Source organism: Centroberyx gerrardi, chromosome 5 (assembly GCF_048128805.1).
Source record: "Centroberyx gerrardi isolate f3 chromosome 5, fCenGer3.hap1.cur.20231027, whole genome shotgun sequence".
NCBI lineage: Eukaryota > Metazoa > Chordata > Actinopteri > Beryciformes > Berycidae > Centroberyx > Centroberyx gerrardi.
In genome coordinates this window covers 13,860,069-13,876,590 of record NC_136001.1, presented here as the reverse complement: position 1 = coordinate 13,876,590, position 16,522 = coordinate 13,860,069, and the positions used below count along the sequence as shown (strand labels likewise).

Below are 16,522 nucleotides of genomic sequence, written 5' to 3'. Positions count from 1 at the left end.
CATCCATTCAGTTAATTCAACTTTAGCAGCTGAGGCTATGTGGAGAGGTTGGCTAATTGTTGTTTTGACTTTTGACTAGCCAGAGCCACCGCGGGCTCTCTGCAGGGAGACTGGGCTAAAAACAACTCCTCGCAGTAGCTCCGGCTACTTTGCTAATATTGACGGTACTGACTGGAGCTTTTTCCGTTACGAGTATCAGCACAATGTCACTCTAGAATCGTGTATCTTTCTCCCACAACTTGCCTTAGAGCTCCTTAGTAGGCTATTGTGCAAAGTTGTTCACTGTGAGAGCTGCGCTTTCTTTGTTAACAATGTAAGTAATTGGCTAATGTTAGTTCTTGTAACATCATGTTAGTTGTAACATCATGTTGTTGTAACATTAGCTAGCAAGCTAACTTACCTTTGCTGTCGTTACTGATTGTCTTAGTCACATTGGGCTGTGGAGGGTGGTAAGAGACCTTGTTTTGTGCGAGTTGGCTAATGTTTCTGAGCGGTTTATTTCAGTATTAATTTAGGTTGTTTATCAAAACTTGATATTGAAGCGCCTTTTTTTTCTCTTTTCTTGTTGTGGGCGTTCATTTGCATCATGATTTGTTCATCGGTCTGCTAGCTATCGTTTTCGGTTCAACATTTATTTTCAAGCTTCAAGCAATTTTTGAACAACAGTTCAATATGAGCATGACAAATTAAAATTTCTGCAATTCAAATACAATCTCTGCTGGCACTAACCTCTTTCCATATTTTCTTCACCCCCTGTATATGTGTATTGCATGCAGTGCAATTATCCACCAGAACGAGAACAAAAGCATTACTGTATGAATAAATCAAATCTAACTTCATTTTAGTGCAAAGAAGCTTCCCATTTGGCGATGCAGATAATACATTTTAGATATTCTATTCTGTTCTATCCAATTCTATTCCGTTCCATCCAATCTTCACCCTCAATCTGTCCTGTCCATTGTTAGAGAGAGGTCAGGACTGACATGTTCATCAGTTTTGACCTACAGGTTATTAATAACAGCAGAAGCTGCCCTCACTATCATTTTCCATATGTCAACAAGCTCAAGGTCTCCATTCTGCCCCCTGTCAATGTCCGTCTCTCTGCAGCCTTAGTCATGATTAATACAAGAGCCTGGTCACTTATTTGTAACGACTCCACAACACACTCATTGTTCTATATTTGATTCATCTGTCTAGACTGGGAGACAATTGGAAAGCTGTGAATTATGTGTTATGTGGTTGAAGCCAAAATGCTGCATACTGTTAATAGCATGATGGGAAGATAATTCTGACCAACCAACCATCTTTATTTCACACATGAATCTGAAATGCATACCCTACTTGCAAGTAACGTGCATGCTTACTTTAGGCCTGGACCTATCTCTCCTTCTTATTCCTTCTCAATCAGTAATCTATCTCTGCCTATATGGCATAGTAGCCACTCTGATCCATCCAAGCAGCGTTTTTCCTCCCAATCCATTCAATCAAGAGCAGGTAGTGTTAAACTGCTTTATTGCTTGGCTGTGTCTTTGGGCTCTCCAGTGTCAGGAGACGATAATGCATCATTTACAGCGAGCCCAGAAAAGGTCAGATATGCTTCCCAGAGCGCTGCTGTTCTGATGTCACGATGGCAGGTGTTAAGACAGTGGGTTCTCCAAGGCTCTACTGACACACTATCCTCTACAGGGGTTTTATTATTTATTATGTGCCTGAGAGAGGGGAACTGCAGCTACATAAATACATCAATGATCATATTCTACTTTCTCTACTATCAGGGGTGCAATTTTTTTAGTTTTTTTTTCATTTCATTTTTTTTTTTTTTTATACAAATACACAAATTCAATTAATTTCTCAAGGAGATTTCTATTTTTTTTCTCCACCTCAGGAGCAAGAAAGGGAGAGGCGAGAGAAAAACAAGTTGAATACAGGGAGAGAGGGAGGAGAGAGAGAAAAATAGAGAAATCGAGATAATCAGAGAGAGAGAGAGAGTGTTGGTGATCGAGCAAGACTGGGTAATGCAGAACCACAGGATACACAAGATAAAGGCATAGAAAAACAATGTGGGTAAACCCTCCCACGACCATCACCACCAGCATTAATTGTCCCTGGCCTTTGAACAGGACATTTTTTGAGGCATTGTTTTGCTTCTCATTCTGGAAATATGAGCTGTTACAATCTCTGCATCTTTCCATCTCACTTAAATTACTGCTTGGCTCATTATAATGTGAAAACGAGTCAACATAGGCCTATTTTTGATGTATTGATTACATTTATGAGTCATGGGAAGAGTATCTAAATGCCTGTTGCATTCTATCAAGCATATTCATGTAAATTGCAAAGCTGTCCTATTTCTACATGAAAGAATGGCCAGCATACTTTAGAGTACATTAATCTGATTATATTACGAAGAGCTACAAATACCTTTTGCCCTAATTAATATCCCCTTCTTTTTTGTGATTCTACTGCATGTGGTCTGCTTATCTCTGGTAGACTATTGGAAATCAATGTGTTGTGCTGCAATAAAGTTCATTTGCTGGCATTGAACGGTAGACAATCTTTCTGAAAATCAATCATCATTGATCAGTGGTTTTCAAACTTTTACTCCAGGGACACAAAATATTTGTTCTTAGAATGCAAGCTTAGTTTTTGGACACCAATGCTCATTTTTAGGCTTTTAGCTGACCAGCAGTAACAATATTATATTCAGCCTATTTCACACTGTGGGGACTTGGGAATGCCATAGCAGCATAACACAGCTACTCTCTTAATGCAAATTTAGAATTTTCAACTGCCAGCTGTTCCAGCAGAATAATTTGGGAACCCATTAAATCTTTCTATAACCCAACAAGTTTTTTGTACTGTCATAAACAGGGAAATGCCAGGCAGGAATACGATTTCCAGCAACTGTGAGAGTTCTTTCTCCTTTACCGGAATGGAGTGGAAAGTGGGTGTCATATTAATATGGCATTATATACAAAATGAACTGATGCTGATACACTGACATGAAAAGAAACAAATGAACAAAGAAAAAAGGCATTCAAAACCAAGACGCATCGTGAGTCCTTGTTGTTACTTTAGAGTATTTAGTATTGCTGCAACCCAGGTGTGGAAAATCTGTCCGACACCTTGGTCTACCTATGAAGACACTGTGCTGACAAAATATTAACGTGAGTTTTAGCATCCACATAATGTTTGAACAGGAAAACATCAACCAGTTGGTCTTTGTGTGCGTTGTGTGTGCATGCAAGTGTGCAAATGTCTTTGTGTTCCATCAACAGAATAAACCAAGGTTGAAGACTAAATTTGGAGGCACTGGTACATCTTTTTCAGGGACAATGTGCACTGATACAGTGATGCTTCTGCTACAGAATGTATCCTTAATTGGACACTGCTGTCTATGTAGCACATAGGTGACAGACTAGACAGAAAACAGTCAGTTAGGGAAGGCTCATTTTTGACACATCATTAGCCTACTAACCCAGCTGGAGGGAGATGGACGAGACAATACTGATGATGGATGGATAATTACTGGACGGATGGTGTTTAACAAGCTTAGTGATTTTTATTAGGGACATTGCAGTCTTGCCGTAAGGTATAACCTGGCCGCTGGTGTTATTGATTACAGTGCCAATCCATCTGGATGGGGGAGGTGTGTGTGTGTGTGTGTGTGAGAGAGAGAGAGAGAGAGAGAGAGAGAGAGAGAGAGGCAGTGGTTGTTGAGGGAGAATTTGTAATGCAGGACCACAGCATACAGAAAACACACACAATGGTATAAAAACAGACAGCATTTAAGAGCAATAGAGTTTTATCCATTTGTGTGACTGTTTTGATAAAAGATGTGAAGATATATCATCTCAGTTTTCAGCATGTGTGTGTGTGTGTGTGTGTGTGTGTGTGTATACAAGGGAAAGAAGAGAACCCCAGCAGCCCCCAAACCTGTCCAGCTGTGAGAGCTTAATTTATCATGCAGAGGCAGCAGCTGTAGCTCTTCCTTCTCTCCTCTCACACACAGACACACACACACACACACTTATTCAAGCACGCACAAACACAAACACATATCTCTCTCTCTCTCTCTCTCTCTCTCTCTATCTTTCACACACACACACACACACACACACACACACACACACACACACACACACACACACACACACAGGTGTGGATAGGATAACCAGAGGTGTCTTTCAATAAATATCACTTTGGGTAAGTGGGTGATGTGGGTTTAGAGGAGCTTATCATCTTGGGTTTGCTAAAATATATCTAGATCTATTTTTTGTGATTTTCTACAAAGAAATACATGCAAAACATGGCCAAAGTTATACTCTCTTGTGATAGGCTATGTTTAAAACGTGTTTTGTGATAACTGCTCGAGATTTGGTTATAATTTGATAATGTCAATTCATGTAGTTAAGAGTTTTATATTTATCAAAGCAACAAAGAGGACTAATAAACTGGTGGACAGATACAATGAGTGTGGACAAATAACACTTTCCTTTTCCAGTGATGTATGAGTAAGAGAATAACTGAGATCCACTCACATCATGAAAGATAGGAAGCCCGTGCGCGGTGCTGTACAGCGGCTGCTGCTGCTGCTGAGCGCGGAGATGCTTCTGTTTGGCCGACTGCAGGCACATAGTGATCATTTCCGTACAAGCCAGCATCTTTGAATGCGTCGAGACAAACCTTGGTCGTGTTGATCGCTCAGGCTGTTGACGTTGAAAGGCTGAAGTGTTAAAAGAGAGGCTGCGGGGTGAATGTTGTCAAGTCAAGGCAGGGATTCAGATGCTCTGCAACTTTGTGCTGCGCTGCTGAGCAGAGCCTCCCAACTGCCCAACCCCTCCCGCTGGAGCCGCTGTGATTGGCTCGTTTGTCTTCGTTGAGCACTTGGATGAAAGCGGCAGCAGAGGGAGACCACTGTGGTGCATATTACCAATGCTGTTAAAAATGTTAACTTAATCAGGCTCAAATGCTCCCTTCCTCCCATAGCAACACCGTAATTTCTCCATTATCATTATTATATTTGATCTACTTTCACTTAAAGAACCCCACACTCTAGTAATTCCAGATATAGATAAATAGAAATAGATTTATAAGGGATGCTATACAAATATCACATGAAAACTATAAACCCCATATATTAATATTAGAGTGAGACCAGCATGGGCGTAGGAAGCACGGGGGACAGGGGGACATGTCCCCTCCAATATTAAAAGATGCGAAAAATCAACCGCGGGACTTTTATTCTGAAAAGCCTTTGACTTCGTGCAATGTGGAATGAAGTTGAATGAAGTAGCCTATCTCCATATGAAAAAGGTGCGCCACAAGAAATAGACTTGATAGGGCTTCATATGACAGCAGCCAAGGCAGCGCTCCAAACTACAGCCAAAAACAAAGCTGCATAGATCATGTGAAGAGGTGTCACTCTGGCCCTACATTACATTACGTCATTTAGCAGACGCTTTTGTCCAAAGCGACTTACAATAATACATTTTGTCAACAGTAGTGAAATTACGTGTTCTGTTCTGCAATATTAAAATCATTCCACTGACGTTTTGGCCCGCAAAGGCAGATTGTAAAAAATATAATGGCTTACATTCTGATGCAGGCCTTTGTGGGCAAAACGACAATGGAATGATATTAACTGTGTAGAAAAAATAAATACATTTATATTGTGAGCAGAGTGATGCCTCTTCACTTGATCTGATGGAGCAGAGCAGTCAGCGAGCACAGGGCCGTTAAAGTGTCAATCATAATGAAGACTAATGAAGAATTAATGGTCAAACGGCAAGATATCCAATCAACACTACTGGTCAGGTGCCGATAGAGAGAGAAAAGAAAAAAGAGGATGTGCAGCAAATGAAAGGTATGATATTGCGCCAAGGAGGAATAAATGTGTAAAAAGTTATATAAAGCTAGTTTTCATGACTGTCAACAACAAAAGGTCAATAGCTTTGTTGCCACTGCTTCCAAAAAGCACAGACATCTGTCCGTCAGTTATGTAAAGACAATACTTTGTCTATCTGCCTCAGTGTCCTGTATGCTTGTAAGTATGTCATCTTTCTCTGATATTATTACAGCACTATATTTTCATCTGTGCTGATTTTTAAAAAGGCAAGGTAGGTTAGGCCTGGTTGTTTTGCAGCTAAACTTAAACTTAATTCTTCACCATATTGGATGGCTTGCATCTTGTCTGAAATGTTTCTTTGCATGGCTCATTATCCTACCATAATGGAACAGGTACTGTGCTGGCTTTTTGTATGTACTTTATAATTAACATCTTTTCAAGCTAAAGCCAGTCAGTGCTGTAGCAGGGCTTGGAGAAAAAACACACTTAGCTCTTAAAAAGGACCAGTGCACCCAAAAAAATAAATGACTAGAAACCAGATAATATCAGTGCAGTTAGTTGGAAGGAAAATACAACTACATAAAACACTGTAATTCGAAGACGGAAATTATTATCATTATTGTTATTGTATTATTATTAATGAGAAACAGGCAAAACTAGATAGATTGGCTGAAAGCCTGCTGTAACCAACACATAAAGTCTGATCTGTCACTTAGCACCTGAGTCATGTTTTCTTTATTTTCAGATAGCCTTTTTAAAAGTTACTAGAAATGAGTATTGCAGAGCTGTTTTTTGAAAAAATGTCCTCCTGCAGAGCATGCCCCCAGACCCCAGTAGTCAAATCTGTCCCCCTCCAATGGCCAACTGCTTCCTACGCCCATGGAGACCAGAGGAGATTAAAAACAAAGTAGCCTACGGTAAGGTCAGTGTAAACTCACTGTTGAGTACCACAGATATTCTGTGAGTCCACTGGTTATAAAGCTATATTGTTTTGATTTTAGGGTTGGGATATTTGTTAACACAAACAATCACCCTGTTAAACTAAGTATTCTATTCTATTCTATTCTATTCTATTCTATTCTATTCCATACTTCAGATGTATAATATATAGTCAGCCTACAACTTTGACAGTAATTTTAATTTGATAACTGTTTGATTTAGTGTAACTTTGATGCATTCCTATCAATGACTGAACATCATATTAAAAAATCCCTGTTATTTTTGACAGACACTGCCATCTGCTGGATGTTGGGCGTCGTTGTTTTGACCTATTTTGTTTTCTATTCTATTCTATTCTATTCTATTCTATTCTGTTCTATTCTATTCTATTCTTAAATGGAAGTAGGCCTATGTCTGAAATTGCATAGATTTGATGATTTGTGTAGGCTATACAAGTCTTTAAGATAGAAAAAAACATGTTTGGATTAAGTGGCTACAGCCGATGATAAGAGTAAACAAACAGACATTCAAATGAATGAAATAGGCCTACTTTTTAAAAAAAAATATTATTATTTTATAACGCATTAAAAATCAAGATTCCAAAGTTTCATGTTTTCAGAAATAACACGCAGGGCGGAGCATAGGCCGCCGATTCCAAATGGATCCTTTAAACCGTCTCTTCCTGAACTTAGTCAGTTTCACTTTCCGTTTTACCTGCTGTGTCTGACAATAAAACTAGACGCCGACACTTGAGAATAAAACAGATACTGGGTGAACAATTTTGTTATTAAATCTATTCTTTCATCAAACTGGAAATAGCCTACTGTTTACTTCAAGTCGACCGAGAAGTAGTTTCTGGTTGTTGGACGCAGATAGAGCTGTAAGAAAGACGACTTTAGGAGGTTGGATGTGAATTATTTAGTCTTAAAAAATACTGTCGCAACTGAAATCTGTGCTTGACACATTTCGTGTTTTCTGTCATTTCAGGTCTGACCATGACTTCTGAAGTTATCCCACCAGTCAATTTAAAAGAAGGTGAGCCATAACCTAGTTTCGATTTTGTCATTATGAATGAAGCTGTGATCTAGCGCAGGGGGTCTGAGACACTTTGCTGTCACGGACCCCCAAATATTGGACCTCCATTTTATTAGTTTGACTCAGTGGCACACATATGGGAATATTTTTGTTGTTGTTAATTTAGTATTGAACTGTAGCATATAACTGTATATGGGGAGATAAGAGTGGTGAGAGTGAAACTCGTGAATATAATAGTTATTATAATAGGCCTACATTCTCTAAGTGGGATCATTTACAGTGAATTACAGGTTAGTCAAATTTAAACTATTCCTCATTTTCCCGGGGACTCTCTGTAACACCCTGAAGGACCCCTGGGGGTGCCCGGACCCCATTTTGACAACCACTGATCTAGCCAACTTTATAGGATCAAAGGTCACATTTGAGAGAACAGGATCAAGTGATTCTGCTCTGAGTGTGTAAGAGAGACAGAGAGAGAGAGAGAGAGAGAGAGAGACCTAGACAGTGCAGCACCACAGCATACACATATCACCTTGTCATGTTCATGAGGAGTGGAGTGTTATCCACTCTCACAGTGTGTTGATGAGTCATGTGAGGATATGAACTCTCCCTGTGCAGCTGAGGAACTGGCCCAGTCTCTGAGTGAAGCCATCAGCGGTGGAGACGGACAGGAGGCGGTCAGGCTGTCACAGAGGTTGTCAGAACTCTCCGTTCCAGTGTCTGTCAGCATCAGCAGTCAGGCCTACCCACAGGCCTCCATACGGTAGGCCACTCTGTGTGTGTGTGAGTGTGTGTGTGTGTGTGTGTGGTCTGTTATGACTTCCTTTGCGTGACCAAATGTTTCCACAATAATAGAAAACCATAAATAGTTGTCGGTTGTGAGGACCATTTCCCCAGTTTTTGAAGGAAAATGTTTATTTCTAGGGTTAGGGGTCTGTTTTGATTAGAATCGTGTTAAGTGGTGATGGTTAGGGTTAGGGAATATAGATAGATAGATAGATAGATAGATATATAGATAGATATTTTATTTATTCATATGTCACTCCTCAACGTAAAGATCATACAGAGTAAAGTGTGTTTACAATAAACACATTACCCCAATAATGACAGGAAAAAAGGAGTTGAGGACCCCTCAGAGTCATGAGACACAGGCTAAAAATAAATAAAAAATACTTCTGTTAAGGATGAGGTGGCAGGCTTTGGCACATTCATTGATACAGTGTTTACCAGCTAAAAAACACACAATTTATTTGAAATCATCATACTCATTAAAATGTACAACATGGCTTGAGAGTTGAAAAAATAATTCAGAACGAATGTCTGTGTAGAGTTTACAGTGTAAGAGTACATGGGCTTCTGATTCAATAGAACCATTATGAGTGAATGTCAAGTATAACAACACAAGGTGAACAACAGAAGTGTGTGTGTGCGTGTGTGTGTGTGTGAGTTTGCGTGGAGGATTGAGATGAAGCTGGAAATGGGCTGTGAGGGTGAGAGTTTCATATGAGGGTGGACGCGCATTCATATGGCTGTTATACAATACCAATATAAACAACAACACAACAATATCAGATAAGTTCAAAATTGGCGTGGTTCTATTGTATTGTATTGTATTCTATTCTATTCTTCTCTACCTGTAGGTTGAAAGTGGGAGTGGAGGATGCTCAGTCGGATAATTACATTCCAGTGACACTTGTGGTTTCTCCTGACATGACTATAGCAGCGCTCAAGGACAAGGTACTGTAGCACTCATACTGCTGATAAAATGACAGCAAACACATACTGCAGATGACATAACAGTCATTTTCATCACTATACCTTATGAATAATATGCAACTCTAAACACTGAACTGAGCCATGACCTGTTAACTTTGGCAATTTACCTGTTTCTATGCTGCAATCTATCTATCCATCTATCAGGCAATACATTTAATTATATGTTTGTTTTATATGTGTCAGTAGGCCTATACATTCTTGGCTTCTGTTGGTGTTTAATGTTTTTTGTAATAGTTTACAGCATGAAATATAATCTCTGCTGCAATTCTGTCATACAAATAATGTCAGTGTGTGACTTTCTTTCGTTTACATGCATGTACACACACTTGCACACATATGTACACGCTTTCTGTTATTGCCAGTCATGATTAGAAGTGAGAGTAAACTCTTCATCACCCTTAGTCATTAAATGTGGTGTTACTGAATGGTTGTCTGTCCTTCAGATATAAGAAATACGTGTTCATGTTATGTTAACAGATCAGCCATGACTACGGGTTCCACCCTTCGCTGCAGCGCTGGGTGATCGGCAAGCGGTTGGCGCAGGACCGAGAGACGCTGTTCAGCCACGGTGTGCGTGAGAGTGGAGACCAGGCGTTCCTGTTCATCCTCTCCGCCCATGCTGCTCAACTCACACGGCAACAACACCAGCTGGACCAGGAGCAACAACGCTTAGAGAGTCGGTATCACACATACAGTACATACGAATGAAAGCACTCATGCACCTACTGTACATGCACATGTGACCAAAATTATATACATGCACTCTAGGCATTTTAAAAAACACTGCAGGATAAAGTTGTACTGAGTAAAATCACAGAGAAGTACACTGGTTTGAGAGAATGACAAATTAGTTTATACCAGTAGCTCTGATTGTTCAGGCAGAAATGCTTTTCTGTTGCCACACTGCAAAAAAAAGTACAGTTCATTCAGTCCCATATTTAGCCTTCAAATTTTATTTTTCTTACACCAAGATTCTGCCAGTGAGGTGAGATAACTCCACTTGTTTCCAATGAAGTTTCACTTCTTTCAGGAATTTTCTAGAAATGAGTGTCAGTATCTTGAAACAAGTCAGAATAAGGGAGATCAGTAGTCTGCACTACAAACAACAAAATGACACTTATTCTACAAACTTCTTGAAAAAAGTGTATTTGTATTGGAAACAAGTGAAATGTTCTAACCCCATTGGCAGAATTTTCCACCTAAGAAAATTACGATTTTAGGACTCAATAATAGACTGAATGACTTGTTAAGATGAAGATGCTTTGCAATTTCGGCCATGATTACAAGAGGAAATAAATAATTAGTCAACTTAGTGGTTAAATTGATGTTAAATTGAATGGTAATCTATTCTCCAGGCATCATGGAGTCGATGTCTCTCGTGCCCAGAGGGTTGGGGGGAGGCGGTGGTGAGAAGATAGCTCCTCCTCCAGAGACTCCACAGACTCCTCCTCCTCTTCCCCCCAAACCGCCGTCGATTACTAAACCTCCTCCTTTGCTTCCCAAACCTCAGGTCAGAATGCAAACTATTTTATATCACGTCATACATTACTGTATTAGCAAATATGTCAGTGTTAGGAGTGTGAATGAGGCTGTAAGGGTGTCGTCACTCAATATTGTGCGTGCACACATTCGTGAGCATGTCTACTTTGTTTGTATGTGTGTGTGTGTATGTGTGTATACAGTTGGGGTGGGCCTGTAAGCAGTGTACCTACGTGAACAAGCCAACGCGTCCCGGCTGTGAGATGTGTGGAGACGAGCGGCCAGTGGCTTACCAGGTGCCCGAGGTCTACCAGCCAGACCAGGAGGAGATTCTGAGACTGCAGCAGGAGCAGCTGGCCGTGCTGCAGTACCAACAGGTAACAATGTTGCTAAGAAAGCTGGTCCTGGTCCACCAGGACGGTGGATCAGTGGTCTAAGGTGCTTACCGTGGCTTACCAGGTCCGGCCCAGGACCTGTGTTGCATGTCATCCCCCTCTCTCTCCCAATCTTTACTGTCTCTCTCCACTTTCAACTATCTAATAAAGTCAAAAAATGCCCCAAAAAATAACCTTAAAAGAAAACTGACAGGTAGGGATGGGACGATATATCAATCAATATATCACAATACAATACGTATCGTGGGGCTGAAAAATGAATTGCAATATTAGCTACATTTTACTCTGCTGTAGTGATCACAAATGAGATGGCTTGCCCATCACAGTTTCACAAGCTCTTCATTGATATTATATTTTTTACTTTGTTATATATGTATTATTTATTATTTATTTATGACATATTTATTATATATTTTACACTTTGTAATGGCATTTTTAAATAGTTGTTTACACTCTAGCAAGCCAATGCCATTGCTAGAAAGATATGAGGCTCAGAAATAAAATCTGCACATATGTCATGTCATATATTGTTGTCATTGAACTTTTATTTATTACATTGTATCGTGGTTGTATTGAATCCTGAACCCTGTATCACATATCGTATTGTGACATAAGCCATGTCGTCCCATCCCTACTGACAGGTAATCATGACAATATAAGAAGCAGGGTTCCTAAATCTTTTCAGCCCGGTCCCCAACTTGAATAAATTTGACCTGTTAGAACATATTACTTTTGTTGCGTGGGGACCCATCAGCAATTGGCCTGCATTTTGGGTGAACACCCAACATAACATCACAACATAGTGTGCAGATGGAAGCCAAGATCATGGTAATATGCAGCCCCAACAAATAATAATGGTAATAAGATATAGGACCAAGACGTTGTCTTGATAATAGACTGCGGTATGGGCAGGTAAACATTACAGCAATATAGAGTAGAGCTGATAACCATGGTGATGCTGCTGGATTACAGCTGGACAGACAGAAAGCCATCATAATAGTCTCCGTCCCCAGCTGTTTCACTTTTCACTCCATTTTACGGCGACGCAAGATTACCATGACAACACACAGGATGCTGTTGGTGATGATAAGGACAATAATGATACTACTGCTTCTTCTGCCTTGAATTCTCTCTCTGTCTCTGTCTCTGTCTCTGTCTCTGTCTCTCTCTCTCTCTCTCTCTCTCTCTCTCTCTCTCTCTCTCTCTCTCTCTCCAAATTCAAATTCAAATATGCTTTATTGGCATGACTGTTAAGATACAATGTTGCCAAAGCAGTATGGACTCTATATAGTCATACAGTGTGTCATGTCATACATTAAACTGCAAGAAGGAAGCAAAGAAACAGAGAAAAGGAAACTTAACAAAATAGCAAATGACAATAACAAATTTCTTTCTCTCTCTCTCTCTCTCTCTCTCTCTCTCTCTGTTCTGTGCATGTGTGTTTCCCTCTCTTTCTGGGTGATGAAGGCTGTGGAGGAGGAGCGAGAGAGGAACTTCCAGTCCCTGCTGGAGACAGATGATCATAGCCTCGTCCCCAACCCCTTGGAGATGGATTGTCCCATCTGCTACACTTCCATGCAGCCAGGGGAGAGCGTCACGCTCAGAGAGTGTCTGCACAGCTTCTGCAGGTCAGACACAGGAATATAGTGCCTTCATTGAAATCATCTATGTAATAATAATAAGTATTGTGTTCACTTTCTAAAAGCTTCCACTGGCCATATGCATGCCAATAGGTGCAAGAGATGACTATTTTTATGCATTTATATTTACTCATAGTTTTGTTGAGGGTGATATAGTTGCATGAACAACCAATGCAGTTGATGAGTTCCATATAGTTCAAATGAAAGTAAAATAATAATAATCAAATTTTGTGTCCATCATAAGGCCTGTGATTATAAAATAGCTACATTTTAGGGATGTAATCAGTTGCACTTTGAAAAGCAATGTACCTCCTACCCTGGAATACCTACTGTTGTATTAATGACATTTCCCTGCATTCCATCTTTTTGTGTGTGTGTGTGTGTGTGTGTGTCCTATTCCAGGGACTGTCTGAAGGGGACCATAGTGAACAGTCAGGATGCTGAAGTGTCCTGCCCCTTCATGGACAACGACTACAGTTGTGACAGCAAGCTACAAGACCGAGAGATCAAGGCTGTGAGTGTAACACAGGGATGGCATGAGTTCAAAAGCCAAAATCTACCATGGGCAGAGGTCCAAGGGTTCAAAAATAATCCTATTGGACACTGATTATTGAAAATGTAACAAGTAGAAAAAATAGCTTCTTAGCTTGTATATAATCCATAGGCTATGCTAGTAATGAGCCATTTCTTGCAAAATAATTTGAGAAAATGACTCATTACTAAACTCATTATTGAACTGAATAAAACAAAAACAAACAAAAAACACAATATTTAAATACTTTGAAACACTTGGGAGGCTATTTTTTTGCAGGCCCCACTTTGTCCAGTCCAAGTCTAGCATGCTCTCTCTCTCTCTCTCTCTCTCTCTCTCTCTCTTCTTACTTCACTCACTTCTTTGTGTGTCTTTGAGTGCAGCTGCTGACAGAAGAGGAGCACCAGCGGTTTCTGGAGTTGCGTCTGAGCATCGCAGAAAGCCGCTCGGAGCACAGCTTTCACTGCCAGACTCTCAACTGCCCAGGCTGGTGCATCTATGAGGACGAAGTCGACGAGTTCCCCTGTGAACTTTGCAACGAAACTAACTGCATTCTCTGCAAGGTAGTTTATGTGTGACATGGTGGAAGTTTGGACACTTGAGATACTTCAGCCACACTGGTATTGTTAATTGATCACGGAACTGTTTTTAAACATAAGGGGAAGTTGACAGCCTGTGTGTGTTTGCAGGCCATCCATAAGGACATGAACTGTAAGGAGTACCAGGATGACCTGCGCATCCGAGCAGAGAATGACCTGGCGGCCAAGCAGACCAAGCAGATGCTGGAGGTATTTCACTTTTGTAGAACATTTTGACTTATCATTAAATGTATATACATTTATGTGAAAGGACTAATAGCTTATGGGAGCTCTTGACCTACAGTATGTCTCTCCCTCTCTCTCTCTCTAATGTGGTATTGAATAAAGCAGAAAAGCCATAAAATAAGTTAATAAAGAACTGCACATTTCCTCTATATGCACAGGCTTGTAGCCTCTACTACTCTTAACCAATATTGTAATTCCTGCAGTGCCTCCAGATCATCCTTCGTTCCTTATTACGATCACTTAAAAGCCTTTGTTTTCTATCAGATACATTTATCATAGAGAAACTGATATCTCCGTTTTTTGTATCTTTTGCTAGCCTTGTTGTTATTATTTTTGTTTTAAATATTTTTTAGCTTTTATGCCTTGCTTTCCATCTCAGTGCTAACTGTTTAATCTTGTGACTTTAGTCAATTTTTCTTTTTATTACTATCAAGCATCTGGAATGACATTTTTCGTATGAGAAGTGGTATATAAACATTCACTGATTGGTTGACTGATGATTGAATTATGATTGATTGATCAATTGGTTGAGTGTCTGAGTGATTGCATTTCCATGTATTTCAGTCTATGGCTTGATTGCCTTTTACATTATTTTATTGTATTTCACTCTAGGGCTTGCTGCAGAATGGGGAGGCCATGCACTGTCCCCGCTGTGACATCATTGTCCAGAAAAAAGATGGCTGCGATTGGATCTGCTGCCTGATGTGCAAGACGGAGATCTGCTGGGTCACCAAACAGGCTCGCTGGGGACCGAATGTAAACACACACACACACACACACATACGGAAATGTAGATACCACACTCAGATAGACAGACACACACACACACACACACACACAGTGTTGATTCAGAGTATTCAGGAAAGTTGGATGGCAAACAGCTGTGCATGTGACTTGTGCCTGTCTCTTACAGGGCAACGGAGACACATCAGGTGGCTGCAGATGTCGAGTCAACAATCAGCTCTGTCACCCCAACTGCCGAAACTGCCACTGAGACAAGCACACTTGTGAACACACACATGCAAGAGCAAGCACACACACTCTGTCTAAAGAAACAGACCTCAACTGCTAGCTGCTTCGACCCTCATAACTCTTATGTCTAACTGCTGTCTAAATGAATGTATCTTTTTTGATTTATTTTGCTCGTTTCTAGCCTTGTTTTGAATTGTACAGAAATTGAAATTTACAGAAATCGTCAGCTATGTTCTACATCCCCACCACTGACAGTACCGACTGCCAGTGTCGTAACTGATGCTTTGATGACATTTTCTGTCATAATAATGCTCATATTGTACCTGATTTTATGCTTAATGTGCATTTTTCTTTCATCCCAGTTCAGTGTGGTGTGCCAGCCATGATATTGTGTTCAGTGTAGTTTGGCTTCAGCTCAAACTCAAACATACCATAACGTAACTTTTTTCCTTCATGACAGAAATGTAATATTTTGTGAACGAGCTGTGCTCATATATATAAATCCTCTCAGCCCGTAGTTAACACATACTATAAACAAGGAATTTTCTTTGGGCAGAAATTATATGGAATGTTGCTAATTGGGTAAGGTAATATGTTGTAATTATTATGAACTATTTCTTTATGTGAAGGATAATGTCAATGCGTTTATAATGCAGAACAAGCTGCTGTGACCCAATGAAAGAAGTATCGATTTCCGATACATGTTATTTCATATATACTCTAATAAAAGGGTGGATAAATATGAATGCTGTATTGTCAGGCATACAGTTCTCCTGTAATTTAAGTGTTCTTCCTTCCTAAAGACATGGTACAATAACCATTATACAACAACTTTTTCCTTTTCTTGTATCTGTGTGAAGTTCGGTTTTTGCGTTGCACCTTTAATCACACTGGTAAACTGGTGCTTCTGTCTTCAATCACTTTCAGATTACTTTTTTTTTTTAGCCCTGAGAGAAACCAAGGAAACACAATTCTACTAAAAGACTACTAACATTTAGTAGTCATTATTCCTTGGTTGAATTGGTGTGTATTTGTGTGCATGGATGAGTGCGTGCATGTGTCCGAACAAATACATTGTGCAT

General features: G+C 40.0%; 2 protein-coding genes across 4 annotated transcripts in view; one reads left to right on the top strand and one right to left on the bottom strand.

The window, feature by feature from the left end:
- The window catches only part of necab3 (N-terminal EF-hand calcium binding protein 3), a 37,290-nt gene extending 32,626 nt beyond the window's left edge, over positions 1 to 4,664 (bottom strand). The window contains exon 1 of the mRNA XM_071903926.2: positions 4,542 to 4,664. Coding sequence (XP_071760027.1) covers positions 4,542 to 4,664 — 123 coding nt within the window. The remainder of the gene's footprint in view (positions 1 to 4,541) is intronic.
- A 2,830-nt stretch (positions 4,665 to 7,494) lies between these two features.
- rbck1 (RanBP-type and C3HC4-type zinc finger containing 1) lies at positions 7,495 to 16,248 on the top strand. 3 transcript variants are annotated; one of them, XM_078283636.1, is made up of 13 exons: positions 7,495 to 7,558; positions 7,775 to 7,822; positions 8,441 to 8,585; positions 9,463 to 9,559; positions 10,076 to 10,274; positions 10,954 to 11,108; positions 11,281 to 11,454; positions 12,940 to 13,100; positions 13,515 to 13,626; positions 14,028 to 14,207; positions 14,334 to 14,432; positions 15,081 to 15,224; positions 15,382 to 16,248. In XM_078283636.1, the coding sequence occupies exons 2-13, from the start codon at positions 7,783 to 7,785 to the stop codon at positions 15,460 to 15,462; spliced, it is 1,587 nt and encodes a 528-aa protein (XP_078139762.1). In that variant the 5' UTR covers positions 7,495 to 7,558; positions 7,775 to 7,782; the 3' UTR covers positions 15,463 to 16,248. The 3 variants fall into 3 exon arrangements, with proteins under 3 accessions (XP_078139762.1, XP_071759881.2, XP_078139761.1); XM_071903780.2 differs by having other exon boundaries at positions 7,498 to 7,667; XM_078283635.1 differs by having other exon boundaries at positions 7,498 to 7,689.
- The last annotated feature ends 274 nt before the right edge of the window (positions 16,249 to 16,522 follow it).